The sequence below is a fragment of the Cupressus sempervirens genome, chromosome 8 (assembly GCF_028749045.1).
Source record: "Cupressus sempervirens isolate cs-2001-9-10 chromosome 8, ASM2874904v1, whole genome shotgun sequence".
NCBI lineage: Eukaryota > Viridiplantae > Streptophyta > Pinopsida > Cupressales > Cupressaceae > Cupressus > Cupressus sempervirens.
In genome coordinates this window covers 368961772-368978615 of record NC_143125.1, presented here as the reverse complement: position 1 = coordinate 368978615, position 16844 = coordinate 368961772, and the positions used below count along the sequence as shown (strand labels likewise).

Below are 16844 nucleotides of genomic sequence, written 5' to 3'. Positions count from 1 at the left end.
AAGAGCTTCTATACAAAAATATAGATAACGATAATTTTTAATAAGGAATTATCCTTAAAAGCAGAAATTGGGATGATATGAATACTGATAATGATTAATTAAAAAATGGAACCAGAGGTGGTCTGATCCAAATCGAATAGCCAATCTTTAATTCAAGAAACAATTTAATTAAAAATCACAATTACATTAGGCATTAAAACACTTTTTTTCACTTTTATCTGAATTATTTATATCCAAGTTTTTGCCCATATTTACACTGCAGGCTTCAATGTTCACCGAATACAGGTGCGCATCAAGGATTCAAACTTGTATTTAAAAAACTGGGCAAGATTTTTGAGAAGCACTTATCACAATTGTTGAATTCTAATTACAATTTATGTGGTTTTGACATCGACATTTTTTGAAGGATTTGGAGCTTGGTTAAAAGCAGTAGAACTCTGAATGGCATTTATTGTAAAGGTTCCTGTGGCCTCAAAGGCCTTAAAAAGAAAAGAACGAACATTTTTTGGCCATGTTAGGAATGGAAAAGCTTTAATTTTGACTCCATAGCCCAATGGATACAGGGTTATCTCCATGTTTGACACTTGGCAGGCAAGATCTACCAAGAGGTCACATAAAATATAGTAAAATCTAAATGCTTCCCTTTATACTATTGTAATTTTGATTTTATGCTTTCTTATGTAATCTTTGAGATGCAGTACCTCTAAATAAAATCAGCAAGCATAAATTGTAAGTTATAGCTAAGCCTAAATTATTAACAAGGGAGGCATAGGACTCATAGAGCAGTAAGTTTACAGATAAAGCTATCCCTACACAATTTATTTGGCATGAAATAACAAAGATTATTCTTTTTTTTGCCTGTTCATATGAATACTTCGGTCCTTTTTTGTTGGCATGTTCTTCCTGATTTAGTCCCAAGTAATTGAATTAAATTTATACTTTTGGTTCACCTAGTCAATCCCCAGTTCAAGTTATACTACCACGACATTATCAAAACACATATTTTACAACATTTGTTTGTACTTCCTAGTTTCTAAAATGAAAAGATTTGCTAATCATTCTAGCTTCTAAAACATCATACACCTCACAAAAAAAATTCCTTACCAAGGGCAATAACTCAATATATTTATCAAGACAAAGGAGCAACACCTTGTAAAGTGAGAATTGTGCATACTTAGTCCAATATTGAAAATTAGTTGAATGCTAAGACAGTAGTTATTTTCTGAGTCATATGCTTGAGTACAAGCAGAACTTATTCACAAAATCCAAACCTTGTAAGCTTATCTCTACTGCAAATACAAAAGATCAATAACCTGGGTTTGGGGAAATAAGAATACCTGATAAAGTGAAATAACGGACTTGTTTTTGTGGTGTATCAGGATTCACCTTCACACACTGAGCAGTGGCAAATGCATCCAAGCTGGCCAACTTGGGGCATTGATGAAACAACAAATATCAGACGTGAAAAGCAAACAGCTTAAATTATAGTTAAAACTTCTTTAGTTAGATAAGGAGAAAACTAGTCAGTCTTTTCTACCCCTTTCAAATAAATTTACGAAAAAATGGGTTCATTTATCAGATTTATGAAAAAAAATTACTGCCATTATAAATATAATTTCTTACCGTACATTTATTACATAAGCCAAAACTTGTATTCACTGCAGAAAATACCATTAATTCTTTTGTCAAAGATTAAAGGTAATAATAGAGATGGTGTTATAACTCCTTAAACCATAATATACATATATTTGAAGAAAACACACAGACATTTACTGGGAGGGTGAATCAGTCAACAATAATTTTTTCTTAAAAAAACTTTAGCAATCATAGAGCAATAATCACAGGTAAGATCTAGCAATAAAGAACGCAAGATGCACGCACAACTTTACATGGAAACAGTTGCGGGATAAAACCATGCCAAAATATTGCTTTACAGATGAATCTTCTTACAAGCTTTGTAGGCACCAATGTAATGTCCTTTGTGTAAGACCTTTAGAATTTGCGACTTCACTCCTCAGCTCAATGGTCTTTTCCATACGCTAAGCATATTCATATAGATTTTTCTTTTCCTTTTAAAGATGACTTTAAAGAAAAGTCCTGACAAAATTCTTCTATCATGTATCAATTTGCATTCCTTCTCGAGTCTAAACATTTCTTTTCAAAAGCATAAACATTTCACTCAACAGTACTTATATTATAGTTTTTGCTATTATTTGTAGCGACCATGTTCGCTGCCACTGATGATGTTGACATTCATGTTCGAAGACATCATTGCACATAATATTACCATCGTGAAAGCCATTCATTTTGTCTTCATTGAACTTCACTAGTTTCCATTGCTGTCGACTCTGTTTTCCTTGGTGAAAGAAAGGGTGGATGTTTGTTTATCATTGACCATGGTCGTCAACGCATTGGCATATACTTCAAATCATGAACTGTCGTTATTGACATTGCTATTCCATTCCAAGCTATCGCTTGATATCATACTTTGTTTGTCAGTTGAAGGGTTCTATGTACATTTGTAAATCTGGAAGTTCTCAATACCGTTATATGTGCCCATTATTATTGATAATTTTATGTATTATTGCCTGTACAAAGTTCCCTCCCTTGCAGACTAGATATTGTAATGGATATCATCAATTCTTTTCAAAGAAGAACCAGTGCTCTGTAATTTTCAGATGATATGGAATCCACTGTTGCATTGTCTTCATCATATAATACTAATGTCTTTGTGATATGCCATTGATAGTTATATTGGATTTATATCTTTGCATAGATACCTTGAGCATTCACTGCAGATATGTTTGATTCCATCGTGGTCCTTTTGAATGATGATGATGAAAAATTGGACATATTGTGACTTCCCAAATAATTAATCTTCAATCTGTCAACCGTGCTTGCATACTTCAGAATCTGTATTAACTTTGGTATCGTCTTAGTTACTTTATCACTATTTAATTATTGACATGGCTCCTTTCTTAGTGCTGCTGTAAACTTTGTTTGGTATTTCAATGGTAACATATAAATCATGTTTCCTTCATATATTCTTCATTATATATCATTCATTTCACACTGTATATATTCTTCCCGCAGCTGGTTATTGTTTATTTGATCACAAATACATGGTGGCTTTAATTATGTGATTCGTAACTTATAATTCTTAGACTCTTGAATCCATTAGATTTTAACTGACTTCAATATAACTGTGCATCTCCTTCACACTTTTGACTTTTGACATTAATGCCAGTAATTCCATCACTATAGATGCCTACTGCTGCTTGCAATCCATGTATACAGATCAGGTAATATTATTATATTCTCAGATTGTATACACAAAATCCATAAGTGAGTAATTATACACAAGGAACCACATGCTGTGTAATGTCCCTGTGTATGTGAATCCTCCATTCCATTTCATCTCTAATGGATGCCTCGGTCTTCATATATCTTACGTCTAAACTGAATGGTTCCTCTTCTCCCTTGATTGTCGTCCTTTTTCCTCTGATGCCCAAATGCTTTAAGACTCCTTCTCCCGTCATGGTTCCCATTGAGTTTCGATTTCCATACAGATTGCCTTCTTGTTCCATACAGTGCCTCTTCTCTGCATCGATGAGTTCCTCTCTCATCTGCCTCCCCCCTCCTTCCCTTCTTCCCATCGATACTCACATTATATATTTGAAGGCCGATTGTTAAAGTAGTTGTTTGGAAAAGACGTGTCGATCCATAGAACTTTTAATTTGTCTCCTTAAATTATTTTCTTCTTAATCATTGTTCTTAAGTTATATAATGTTGATGAGTTTATAATATTGCTTTCCACTCTTAATTATTAATATAACTATTGTATATCTCAACTTTCCATATATATGTCTTATGATTAATTATAACATATATATTATATTTCATAATATATCTAATGATTATGTGTAATATAATATTTGTATTTATAATAAAATATATAATGATGGAAGTATATAAAATATTTTCATTAATAATTATCTATTTGATTATTATTTACTTATAATTATATTTTATTTATGTATTTATTTAATCTGTATTATTATTCATTTATTTATTATATTATATCATTTAATTTATTTCTTACTAATTAATAGATAATCAAATTCTATGATTTTATTTTCCTTATCATGTTAATAATATATTAATAAAATAATACATCATATAATAATTTCTTTATAAAAATTATTTGTTTTATTATTAATTTGTTTATTATAAAAATCTTATAATTATGCGGACATGACAACCAACCCACTAGAGACACCGATCTCTTTTAGTGAGAGGTGCCAGCCTCCCAATCCTTTGAAATAGAACATAATAAGGGCAAACTTCTTGATCAATAACACTTCGTAAATCTGCTCAAGATCATATTCAGATCACCACAAACAACCTTCATAACAACTTGCACAATCTCACCCTCAAGCTCAAATTAATTTAATCTCAGATGTCTGCTCGCCTAAGTCTCATTTTTCTGCTCATGAAATATGAAATAAATAGCACATAAAATCTTCACACATTCTCTTTATATCTGCTCAAATCTGCCTTTAAAACCAGGATGATCAATAAAATACAAAAATAAAAAACCTCCAAAAGTTCCCTAATTTATAGTCTGCCAAATACCTCTTTCCCAATGGTTGCATTGCTTCAATACAGGTCAGCCAGAAGAGCAGGTGATAGATAATTAATTTTAAAATTAATTTCCTTAAAAAAGGAGGGCGCCACAATCCATGAGGTCATGCCTAGCAGCATATGTATATCTGTTATTACAAAGGAGGTCGACCAAGACATATATCTTTTTATTTGATTTAATAGGTACCTCCTCTTTTTTATTAGATCGGCCAGCATTAATATTTGCTCTGAAGCTATACATGATATTGTTGCTCCGTATTTATTTATAACATTTCTTCTTTTCTGCAAGTCTGCTAATTCAAACTCTATAAATCTGATCAAATAAGACTCGCAAGTCTACTAAATAAATCTCATTACTATCCTCCAAAATGCTGCTGATTAGCCCTTGCCAACAATGACAATAATCCAACTTTGCCATTGATGGTACCTCCGTAAAACAATCTTCTAAATTCAACTGGCTGACTGAATTGCTCTCCCTCACTATAATGCTTACTCAGCTTCTTCCTCTTCGACATCAATGGCAATGTGTATATGGGGCTAACTAAATAAGACAATGAACATGTGCTTCTCTTGAAAACTTAGTGAATGGATGAGAGTGCTGTCACTCCCAATTTCTCCCTTGGGTACTCAATAGTCTCTCTTAAAAGAGACTTCGTAAAAAAATCTGCAATCTAGTCCTTTGTAGCAACATACTCCAACTTTACTTGCTAGAAATGATAATCAGAATATGATTAGTCAATGCTACAAAATCAAAAGATTTGTTTCTTCAATGGTTGATTATGCCTAGCAAGAAATCCTATGACTTGATAAGATACACTCTACAATAGCTATCAAACGATTCCTTTTTGAAAAGAAATGGAAAAGGCAATGCTACATGTGGACGCATCCCCCAGAAAAACTCACGTCCTCGTACACTCCCCCACACCACCACCAACTCTGTCACCTGTATTTGGCAGATTTGTCATGTTCATAAAATATTATTAGTAATGTTATGGTTGGCAGTCTAATGACATTTGTACGGAGCAGTAGTTGGTGGTTGCTGGGAGGTACCAATCTTAACCAACCACTAGGTGCTAATAATGCACTTCATGGTTGTCTCAAGAGGTAGTATCAATTGACTGTATAAACTATATTCTGGAATAAATTATATATCCTTCAAGTCATATTTTGTTATATGAATTTATGTTGTATTGATGTATGGTATAATTTTGTCACTGTTTTTTCTGGATAAAGTTCCCTTCTGGAATAAACATTCTGGTGTCTTTTTAGTCCAAAGCCCGGGGATCTAAGCCACACAAAACAATGGAAACAGGTGGTATAGCAGAGTAAAGGATCGGATGGTTGCTTCTACTGCAAGAGTTCACATTCACAATTATCGTCAAACCAGGGAAAAGCCATATCAGTTCCAATCAGTTGTCGTGGATCAAGTTGAGAGGGCCACCTTACTCACCTCTTCCAAATTGTAGCACTACCACCATTGAATGAAAGCATTGGGGAATACCAAGTCCATTTGAACTTTTCTAAGGGAGATGCCACTAAACGAATGCACTAATAAGTAATAAAATTGGCTCAATAACAGGTTTCTCTACAAGATGGGTCTCGACTGCATACTAAAGAGATGCATCATGCAGGAGGAGATTCCAGGAATACTAAAGAACGCATATGAAGGCCTAGCTAGCAACCAAGTGGAACCATATGCCACCGTACAAAAGTTGTTCCACATAGGGTTGTGGTGGCCAACATTGCACATTGTTCCCTGAGAGTTGGTAGGAGGATGCAATACATGCCAAAGAGCTAGGAACGAATTGAAGCATGACTTCATGCCACTTTTTTGTTCATGAGCCAAAGAACTTTTTAAGAGGAGGGGTTTACATTTTGTTGGACCATTAAAGGTAAGCTAAAGGTACAGATATATCATCCTAGTAATATACCCCACGAAGTGTGTAGAGGCAAAGGTGTTGCTAGACAATACCACCATCAATATGACAAGATTTATTTATAAGTAGAACGAACAATGTATTGGTCTCATTGATAAATAAGTCACATGGCACCAACGAAGATGATTGGGAGGGACTATTGGTAGTACTATTGACATACTGAATGATATGCAAAGTGACACCATGACATACCTCATTTCAACTAATGTATGGGTAAGAGGTAGTGGTACTTACTGAGTACATGGTTCTGAGATTGCGCACTTTTGTCGAGAACCACCTCGATGATGTTGAAAGTTTGAACAAACAACTCCTCACCCACAACAAGTTGGATAAACAAAGAGTGATGGCACAATGGGCCACAAAGGTCATAAAAGGTGGGCAAAATGTATGGTACAAAAAGCATCTTTGGAGAATGAACCTTTAGTCGAAGCAATTAGTTTTGAAATATAATAGTCACAACATAATCAAACTGGGAAGTTTAATATTCATTACTTGGGACCATATGAAGCGAGGGAGGTTGGTAAAAAACAAGCCATTAAGCTTAACAATGCTTGACAATAAGCCCATTCAAGAACATATGAACAACTCTAAAGTGAAGATATATCAAAAGAGAAGAGGATGCACTATGGCAAAATGTAGGGATATGACACTTGCAGAGACTAGACAATTGGGAGAGGAAGAACTCAAAGAAGACCCAATAATTAGAAATCAACCATATGAACTAGATGAAGACTAGGTTGCATCTGTAACATGGCTTGAGGAAAGGTTGAGAAAGAAACATGTATAAGGTGTTGTGGTACAACATATACACAAGCACTTAATGAATGCCTATTTTGGCACACCTACACAACAACTATCTTGATATTGGAGAAGGAAAGCACCCTACAAAGAAATACAAAAGGGTACTTGGCCTATGAGATCTATGAAGAAGCAGAGAAGAAACGAAAGGAGGAACAAGTGGAAAAGGGAGTAGAACCAAAGGAGCATTGGGAAAAGAAAATTGACTTGGATGAGTATGGGGAAATCTTGGGTTCATGGCTCAAAAATATTGTGAAAGTACACAATATGTTTATTGCAATGCAAGATGGATACACTGAAGATATCATCATGTGCTACATTGAGCAAGGCAAAGAGCCCCAACCATTACCAACTTTGAATTTACTCTGGGGAGTCATTCACAACCTTGAATGACTACTAGAAATCAATGGAGAGGATGTTATTTGGTACAAACAATATGAAGACCAATACATTGATGGAAGGAACAAAGACATTGGACTCGTACCCCTACTTACAAATTTTTCAACTAAGAATATATTGGAGCTTGTTGTGAGCATGACTATTACAAGAAACCACCAAGTAAGTGTGATGGTAGAACACCTCCAAAATCAAAGTACCTCATAATAAACCTAGAGGGATAAAGAGAAAAGATGAGAAGGAAGACGAAAAGCAAAACAAAAAGCAGAAAGGTGAAGTAGATAGGGTGGTAAGTAAAAGTTGCAAAAGATTGGAAAAATTAAAAGTGAAAAATTATTTTGTAGTTGGAGCGAAATAAAATAAAATGAACAAAATAAGGAGGAAATGGCACTTTCTTACAATGTTAACACATAAAAAATATTATAAAAGTGGCAAAGGAAAATATTAGTGCTAAATATTAGTGCTAAAGTCGATAAATATTATACGCCTTCTTATAAATATAAAGTTAAAAATAAAAGCTCCACAAAATCCCTTTGGCATGCTATAAAGTGCAAATGGTGTCTACTTATTCACATCGTTCAAATTCACACAAACAAGGTTGGAGGAGTACAAGTCAAAGCAATTGTGAGCAAAGTCTAAGGACCCCTTAAGGCTATATGAACTATACAAGAGAAGATCTAGGCAGCAACAAGGAGGTTGGTACAAAGCAATGTTGTTTCCACTTATGCAATATATTCATTATTTTCTAGGGTTATGCTTTGAGTATTGTACGCAATCATGACATGCCCAAATTCTTACAAGGTTGCACTAGATGACTTACTAGCACTGTATGTAGTAGTACTATTGTACAACAATCTTTTCTTTCTTTTGTATACTATCACCTATAGTATGGACTCTTCCTTTGAACATACAATGCCTTTTCCTTGCTATACAGAGTCTAGACATTGCTACTATGTGGAAGTTAACTATTGTCGTACAAAGGGTTCTTGAAATCATATGGCCTCCTACGATACACTCTTCTCGACATTGTATTATAGGCTGTACAAGCTTCTATTTAAGACCTCTTGTTGCTTGTCATACAAATATTTTGTTTGCCATTTTTGTATAGACTCCAAATAATTTTATGGTGGAACGAGAGTTGGCTCACAGGAAATAAATTTTTGCATTGTTAGTACAATATTTTCTTTCCAAGCAACATATGGTAAAAATCAACAACAGTAATCTAGGGCAAGCAATAGGGAGGAGTGCTTATTGTAATGACCAATAAGACTACAAAACCAAAGCCCTTATTAAGTATCACCTTCAAAAATGGCAACTAGCGGCAGTGGTAAAATCAAGAAATCAAAGCCTCAAGTCCAAAATAGTGATGATAGGATCGTAGTGAATACTCTCACTTGGGAGTCATAGTGGCATTAACTTTTGGAGATGGTAGCAAGAGGTAGAAGAGAATCACGATTTGAATATGGTTCTTAGGCATGCTCAAGTTGACAAGACAATGCATATGCTCCACTTAAATGTGCTCAATTTCAAGCCCATTCTAAATTGCAATGGTGCATTATGATACACGCACACACAAGTGTAGGACCATACCATGAATGTCGTGTTACTCTATCTTTCTAGCTGGCACAATTCACAAGAGTATTTGGAATACCATCTCAAGGAACCAAAGTTGTCGAACCTCCAGGAAAGCTTTAGTCTCGGAAGAAAGACACCCTCCTAAAACAAGTATGTCGTGATGATTTGACACCGAACGAGTAAGACGACATTTGAAACAATAGCTATAGCCTTGAACAACTTTGTGTGGATGATCTAATTGATGATTGAGTTGAGTAATGGGAAGGTATACAATTAGAGCGATGACCTCAATTGTTCATGTGGTGTGGATGAGATGTAATATACGAAGTGAATCTGAATTTGACAAGGAAAGATTTGTATTTTGATGATCATGCAAGATGGTGCAATCAGTGGCAGACTATTGTATTGTTTATGTATTGCAATGTTCAGTGACAATGACTTGAGTAGTGGATTCAATTCTCATTTCTTATATTTTGGCAGATAGCCACTTTTGTATTTCTAGGTAGTTAGCTCAACCAAAAATGAGCCATCTGTAGAAATCACCTTAAGCGGTGTTCATTTCATGAGAATTGGCTTATCCGTGATTTTTCCCAATTTGGTTTGCCACATTAATTATGGTGTCCACTGTGTTGATGGTTTTGTACTTTCATGTTTATATTTATTATATGTTTTTGAATGCACAAAGTATTTATCGAATCAGTAAAAGTTTATGAAAGTGTTTGCAAATAACCGATTCAACCCCCCCCCCCCCACTTCCGCCATCAGTTATTTGGCTTGTTCAACATGATGTAGAGGAGAATGCTTGGGCCATATAAAGTAAGGGCAATTGGTCAGAAGGGAACCATAAAACTTGCAACACTTGAGAATAAGCCCATTAGAGAACTTGTGAATGGCTCTAAACTAAAGATATATGAGGAGAGGAGAGGACTCATTGCACCAATGAACATGTTGGAATATGCCACACGTAGAGAGTGGACAATAATGATGAGAGGAGGAACTAGAAGAAGACCCAGTGATTAGAGTCAACCATATGTACCAAATAACTCGAAGTTGTGCCCATAGCATGGTTTGAACAAAGGTTGGCAAGGAAACATGTAGAATGCGTTCCAGTACCGTGTATCCACAGACACTTGATGAATGCATGTTTACGAAGGAATACAACAGCACTTGGCCTATGAGATTGACGAAGAGGCAAAGACAAAATAAGAGGAACAAAAAGAAAAAGGAGCAAAACTAGAGGAGCAAGAGAAAATTGACTTTTAAGTATGGAAAAATGTTAGGACTGTGATTCAAAATGATTGTGAAGGAAGATTGCGAAGTAGGATGGATAAAATGAAGAGATAATTGTTGATGTGAGTTTTATGCCACTAAAATGTGCAAAATCATATATTCAATATTTTGAGATAAACACCAAATCTCCAACTCTCTCTTGAATAAGAATGTGCATATGCTAAACAATGAACATGGATTGTGATCACATGAGACAAACCCAAGATTCCTTCTTATTATGGACTTTCACTTAGTTCTAATGATGTGATATGTTGGGTATCATAAAGGAACTTATGTTTTTCAATAAATGGACATCAACTATTTCAAATACTTTCGACCAAAGAACTACAAAGGATAAAGGTTTGCACATGTATTGTACTCTTAGAATGCAAGAGATAATGAATGTCTTTGTGACTCTACTAGAATGGTTTAGTCATCAACAACAACCAAGCTAGTGCAATCTACTAAGGTAGATGTAATATGTTCAAACTACTACTGTTCCATTAACACCATCCATAAATACATATCAATATCCAAGCAATAATCCAAGTAAAGTCTGTAAATATGCCAATCGACCATGCCAGACATACTTACAATCAGCAAGCAGCTAGTAGTTTGGTCTATGTGAGTCCATCATAGATATATCCAGAATATCTTCCATTCAACTAAACACTACTTCTAGTCGATATGGAATAAAATCCTAACCTAAGTGAGGAAATGTAAAAACCATGCAATACTCCAAAGCAACACAAGTAATCCACCATGAAGACCAACAACAAATTCAGCAATTACTTTGATAGCATTATGGCAAAAATTTCTCCAAGTCTCTCCCTTACTCTATCTCTAATCTAATGGGCCTTTTACAATAGTTCAATTACAATGAAGGGCCAAGATTGATTCAAGATCAAAGGCCCAGATTCATCCAACAAAGCCCTAATCCAACTACTTTCTACAAGCATTAACTACTCATCCAATTATGTGAAATCACCACTTTGTGGGCCAATGAGAAAATTACAATGCTTTCGAGAGCCAATGAGAAAATATGTTAGGTAGATACACTAGGTGGACTCCACATATACACTTGGCGTGATTTGATTTGATGTCCTTGGACACATGCAACTAAGTTACCAATTCTGGTTCTGATGTCGATGTGGGTGCAGGGTGTTGATGCGTGGATGCGTGGATTTTTTTTGGGGGGGGATTTTGGATGCGTTTGGGTGCATCCATACATAAATATATATATTTTTATAAATATATATGTAAATTTGTCAACTATAATTTATGTATGCAAAGAAATACAAGAAATATACAAAAATAAACCATTCATTGAATCATTATCATAATCAAATTAAAATAACAATAATGTCTCATTAGTAAATTACTCAAGTTCAAGATTCCAATGTAATTCGAATTACAAAATCAAAACATAGTTCATGGTTCAATGTTGATCAATCAAGAGTCAAGGGTCAAGATTTACAAATCGCATTCAGTCTTTCAGAATCATAAGGATTCTCAAAAAATCCACATTCTCATCATCTTCTCCTGCTACAACACTTGCAAGTTCATTTGAACCATGCATGGTTCCAACTCTGCTAGATGCACGTGCTATGATGTTATCAACATCATCATCCGTCATCACAGTAAGATCCTAAAGTGTTGCATCCAAGTTTGCACATTCAGGGGCTACATCCCAAAGCTTGGTTGACCCTTCCTTGTATTCATCCTCCTTACGTGACAAAAGATGCAAGTTGGTATGTATATAAACCAACTCCTCAGCTTTCTTTGAGCCCAACTAGTTGCACTTCACTGAATGGATATAGGAGTATGTACTCCAATTCCGTTTAGCAGAAGAAGAACTTGCAACCTGAATAGTATTCATAAAAATTTAAAATTACACATGCAAACAAAAAGCAAATTAGAGAATGTTAAACACTGAAGTGTAGAATACAATTGCTAAATAAATAAATAAATGAAAACTTACTTGTGAGAGGATCTTAATTGCAAGAGGTTGTAGATGCTTGAATGGTTGACCGTACATGTACCACCATGTGATAGCTCCTGTGTCATTTTGGTTCTTTATTGCATATGTCATGTCTCATCTCTAGTCTGACTACCAGAGTCATGAGAGTTGGCCTATTATTGGAGTCTCGTAGGCTAGCAGTGGTGGATAGAGACTCATACTAGATACTCAATGACCAAAGTTGGTTCTACAGTTAGTTTGAGAGCTAGTTGGGGCAGTTCCTTAATTTTAGGGTTTTTCCTAAAATTTAGGAGGTTGTGGCAGTGATCAGATTTGAGGCTCCTCGAGACCAATATATGGTTTCAGTTTTAGGGTGACAGGGTATATTTCCTAGTTTCTAGGAGCATCCCTAGTTTTTAGAGATGGGACTACTAGTTGGCCCACATTGCCCGGCATCAGTCACAGGTAGGTGACAAGACCCGTTTATTGATTATTTGGTTGGTTTTGCTTTTAGTTGAATTTGGCTTTCCAGTTGAATAAAAGGGAATATTTTTCCTAAGTTTGCATTTTAAATTAAAATAAAGCTATTTATTTAGCTAATTGGAGTAATAAGGGGATTTGGCTTTATCTCGTCAGGCAAGCCTATGTGTTATAGATCGTTGGAAAGGTCTTGAATTATTATAACTTAATTTCATCATCTGGAGACATTCAAGCACCTAGAGTAATGTTATTTGAGTAAAGGGGTGTTTTTCCTATACATAAAGGCCTTTTAATTGAGAAGATGCCATTTTGTAATAAACGAAAAGGCATATTCTCCCTTTAGGGTTCGATTGGCTTTGAGAGGAAGATAAAAAGAGATGTTGGCTCATTCTTTCATTATCTTTTACATCTTCATTCTTGGTATTTGCAATTTTGCTCTGAGAAGCGATTTTAGATGTCTGGGACACAAACTCTAGAGCCTAGCTATTGGGACACAAACCCCAATAGATGGTTTCAGCAGCATTCTACAATATTGTTTCAGCAGTTGAGAAAGATTGTTAAGTTCAGCGTTTGGGGGTGCTTGTGCATTGCACGTTGGGGGTCTTGTTTGGCATATTGGGATCTTCTTGCTACCTTGGTGTGACTATAGCAGCCATATGGTTGCCTTTCAGTTGGCACGTGATTTGTTGGTTGGCTTATGTCAACCATCTCTACCCTTTTGGTGTGTGGCTGGTCCATTCTTGCAGGTGGCATCATCATTCTTTGTTTGTAAACACCTTTGCTAGCATACTGATTATATATCTTGCCTAGTACGATTTGTAGCTATTTTGGTTTATTGAATATTGTATTATTCGTTGCTGGTGTTAATTATTGTTTTACTTATATCTGGATAATACAAAAAAAAAAGAAACAATCTTTCTGCAACTTCTATCTAATTCTCTAAGACCACAAGGAAAGCACAAGAAAATCTATTATTTTAATTGAAATTACAAAAGTTCAGTGAAATGATCCTTTTGGGATCTTTCAGTGGTATCAGAGCTTAAATCCTACTAAGGTATCAGAGCTTAAATCCTGCTAACTTGTAGGGTTTTAGTGAAATTATCACAGCTGGTTACAGAAAAGGGTTTGATAATTCATTTCAGCATTTGGCATCTATTTTTATATATCTTCTATGCATCCTGGTGGAGAAATACACAGGTTTTATGAGCACAACAGAAATCGGTAGCGAGCAAAGGCCGCCAGAGACACATGGACCAGCTATGGGTGAGGCACAGCGTGCTGCTAATGACAGCATGCCTATAGAGGCAAAGGAGAGAGAGTTCATGAGAACTCTAATTATTTCACAGCGCAGGATAGTCTAGACACTGGACAGATTACAGGAGACCCTGGAGCGGATGGCATTGGATAGGCGTAGAGGTAGACAGGGAAGGAGCAGATCAGTTTCCATTGCGGGAAGCTAGCGCAGTCATCGATCCCATGTCTCAGCAGAGAGCTCCCTTCATTCCCATAGGTAGGAATGTCTATGTATTCCTGCTCTAGATAGACCATTATTGCCTCAGTTTGGGCAAATTGAGCAGCCGCCACAGGTGGAGCTACCTGAGGTTGGATTCCACGATTCAGTCATGGTAGCTATAACTGAGTGGAGGGCCCTACCCCCAGAGGCTAGGGATGCTTTTCCTTTTCCACAGTATTGTGCACAACGTAGGGAAAACACCAAGTTCAGAGGAAACAGGGGCTACAGACTACAGTAGAACAATGACCTCAATAGAGCCATTGGGAAGATCACACTGGCTACCTATGATAGCACGGGTGATATGAGCACACAAGCTTGGGTGCATCATTGAGACCTATGCCTCAAAGAGAGGCTATACAATTTGTAGTTTTGCATTTAGACGGGGTGGCCTATGATTGGTGGCAGCATGGATTGGTCACCCAGGATCATGCAATGGTTCATTCCTATGCTGAATTCACTGAGCGGCTCATTGCTAGGTTTGATCGTAAAGGCACAGAGCTTTACTACTGGGAGTTGGCACATATTAGGCAGACAGGGAACGTGAAATCTTTTGTGAATGAGTTCCAACATATTGCAGTCATGGTTTTGGAAATGTCTCAGTCATTGTGTGATGTTGTTCATAGAGGGTTTACAAGACAGGCTGAAGGAACTTGTACGAGTATTCAGGCCAACCACCCTCAAGGAGGCCATTGATGTTACATTTAGACTAGACACCCCTCCTACTCCTTATCAGGCAGATAAGAAACCTTTCAGGGATCCTCGACCTCCCTAGAAGGCCAACACTTCCTAGGACGGAGGGGGACCACCTTCTAGACCACCCAGGATGGACTAGGAGTCGAGGAATGAGTTGAGGAAGAAACTATGCTTCTCTTGTAAGGAGCCATGGGAGTCTAGACATTGTTGCCTTGGTAAAGGCAAGGTTCATTTGATAGAGGTGACATCTAAGATAGGCGATGAGGAGATACCTAATACTGATACTAAGGATAGTCCGAAGGAGGTTGAGCAAGAACACCCACAGTTAGAGCTAGACACTCCAAAGCCTTTGGCGCCAGCAAAAGTGACTATGGCTACTCTCTCGAGTTATCCTAGATTTCATGCCTTTCGTTTGAAAGGTACATTGAGAGGCCAGCGGGTTATGAGCTTAATATACACAGGTGCCACGCACAACTTTATTGACCAAAAGCTAGTTGACAGGTGTAAGTTCCAGTGCGAGGAGTTTGTTGGTTTTGGAGTGAAGGTTGTAGATGGTGTCATTTTGAGTTGTACTCGGAGGATTCCTCAACTTAGCATCTAGATGGGGGAATATACTCTAACAGATGATTTTTATGTGCTACCGCTAGATGATTATGATGTAGGTTTTGGGCATGCAGTCGTTACAAGGTATTGGGAGATACATCATTGACCACCACCGCATGCAACTGAAGTTTCTTTCTGGAAGAAAGAATATTACCTTGAGGGTGGCTTCAGATGGTGGTCCTAAGTAGGTAACTTCCCGGAGGCTAAGGACTATCATTCGTCATTATGACATACTTTGGGCTACACGTTTTGTGAAGTCCAAAATACCTACACCTCAAGATGGTAGGGCCTTTCATGTAGACAAAGAGTTCATCGAGGGGAAGAACAATATTGTAGATGATGCACTTTCCAGGAAGCCATCACTTGCTGCCCTATGTTCATTGAGCGAGATTTCGGCAGATTGAAAGGCTCAACTTTTAATTGAATATTTCAAAAATCAACATGCATGTGAGATCATGGATGGGTTGACACAAGATGACAGATATAGTGTAGTGGATGATGTCATCTACTACAATGGCAAGGTCTACCTTGTTCCTGAATCGCAGTTGAAGGAGTACATTTTGCATGCTTACCATGATACTCCTATAGTAGGAAATCTGGGTTATGGTAAGACCTATAGGGCGGTACAGGAGAGATTCTCTTGGAAGGGTCGCAAGGATGATGTCTTACGCCATGTTCGTGAATGCATGACTTGTTAGTAGAACAAGAGCGTACTTTTTCGGCTAGATTGTTGCAACCTCTGCCTATACCAGAGCAGAAGTGGACAAGGATATCTACTGACTTCATTACAGGTCTTCCTCGAGTTCAAGGGAAGGACTGTATTTATGTTGTGGTGGACAGGTTGACTAAGTATGTCCACTTCTTTCCTATTGCAACAGACTTCACAGCTTCACAAGTAGCTGAGATGTTTTCAAAGAGATATTTAGACTCCATGGTCTCCTCAAGACCATAGTGAGTGACAGGGACAATAGGTTCA

General features: G+C 36.7%; 1 protein-coding gene across 1 annotated transcript in view; it reads right to left on the bottom strand.

Moving 5' to 3' along the window:
- COG0212 (NagB/RpiA/CoA transferase-like superfamily protein) overlaps positions 1 to 16844 on the bottom strand; it is a 172427-nt gene that overhangs the window by 107697 nt on the left and 47886 nt on the right. Inside the window, exon 2 of the mRNA XM_089797745.1 lies at positions 1338 to 1428. Coding sequence (XP_089653871.1) covers positions 1338 to 1428 — 91 coding nt within the window. The remainder of the gene's footprint in view (positions 1 to 1337; positions 1429 to 16844) is intronic.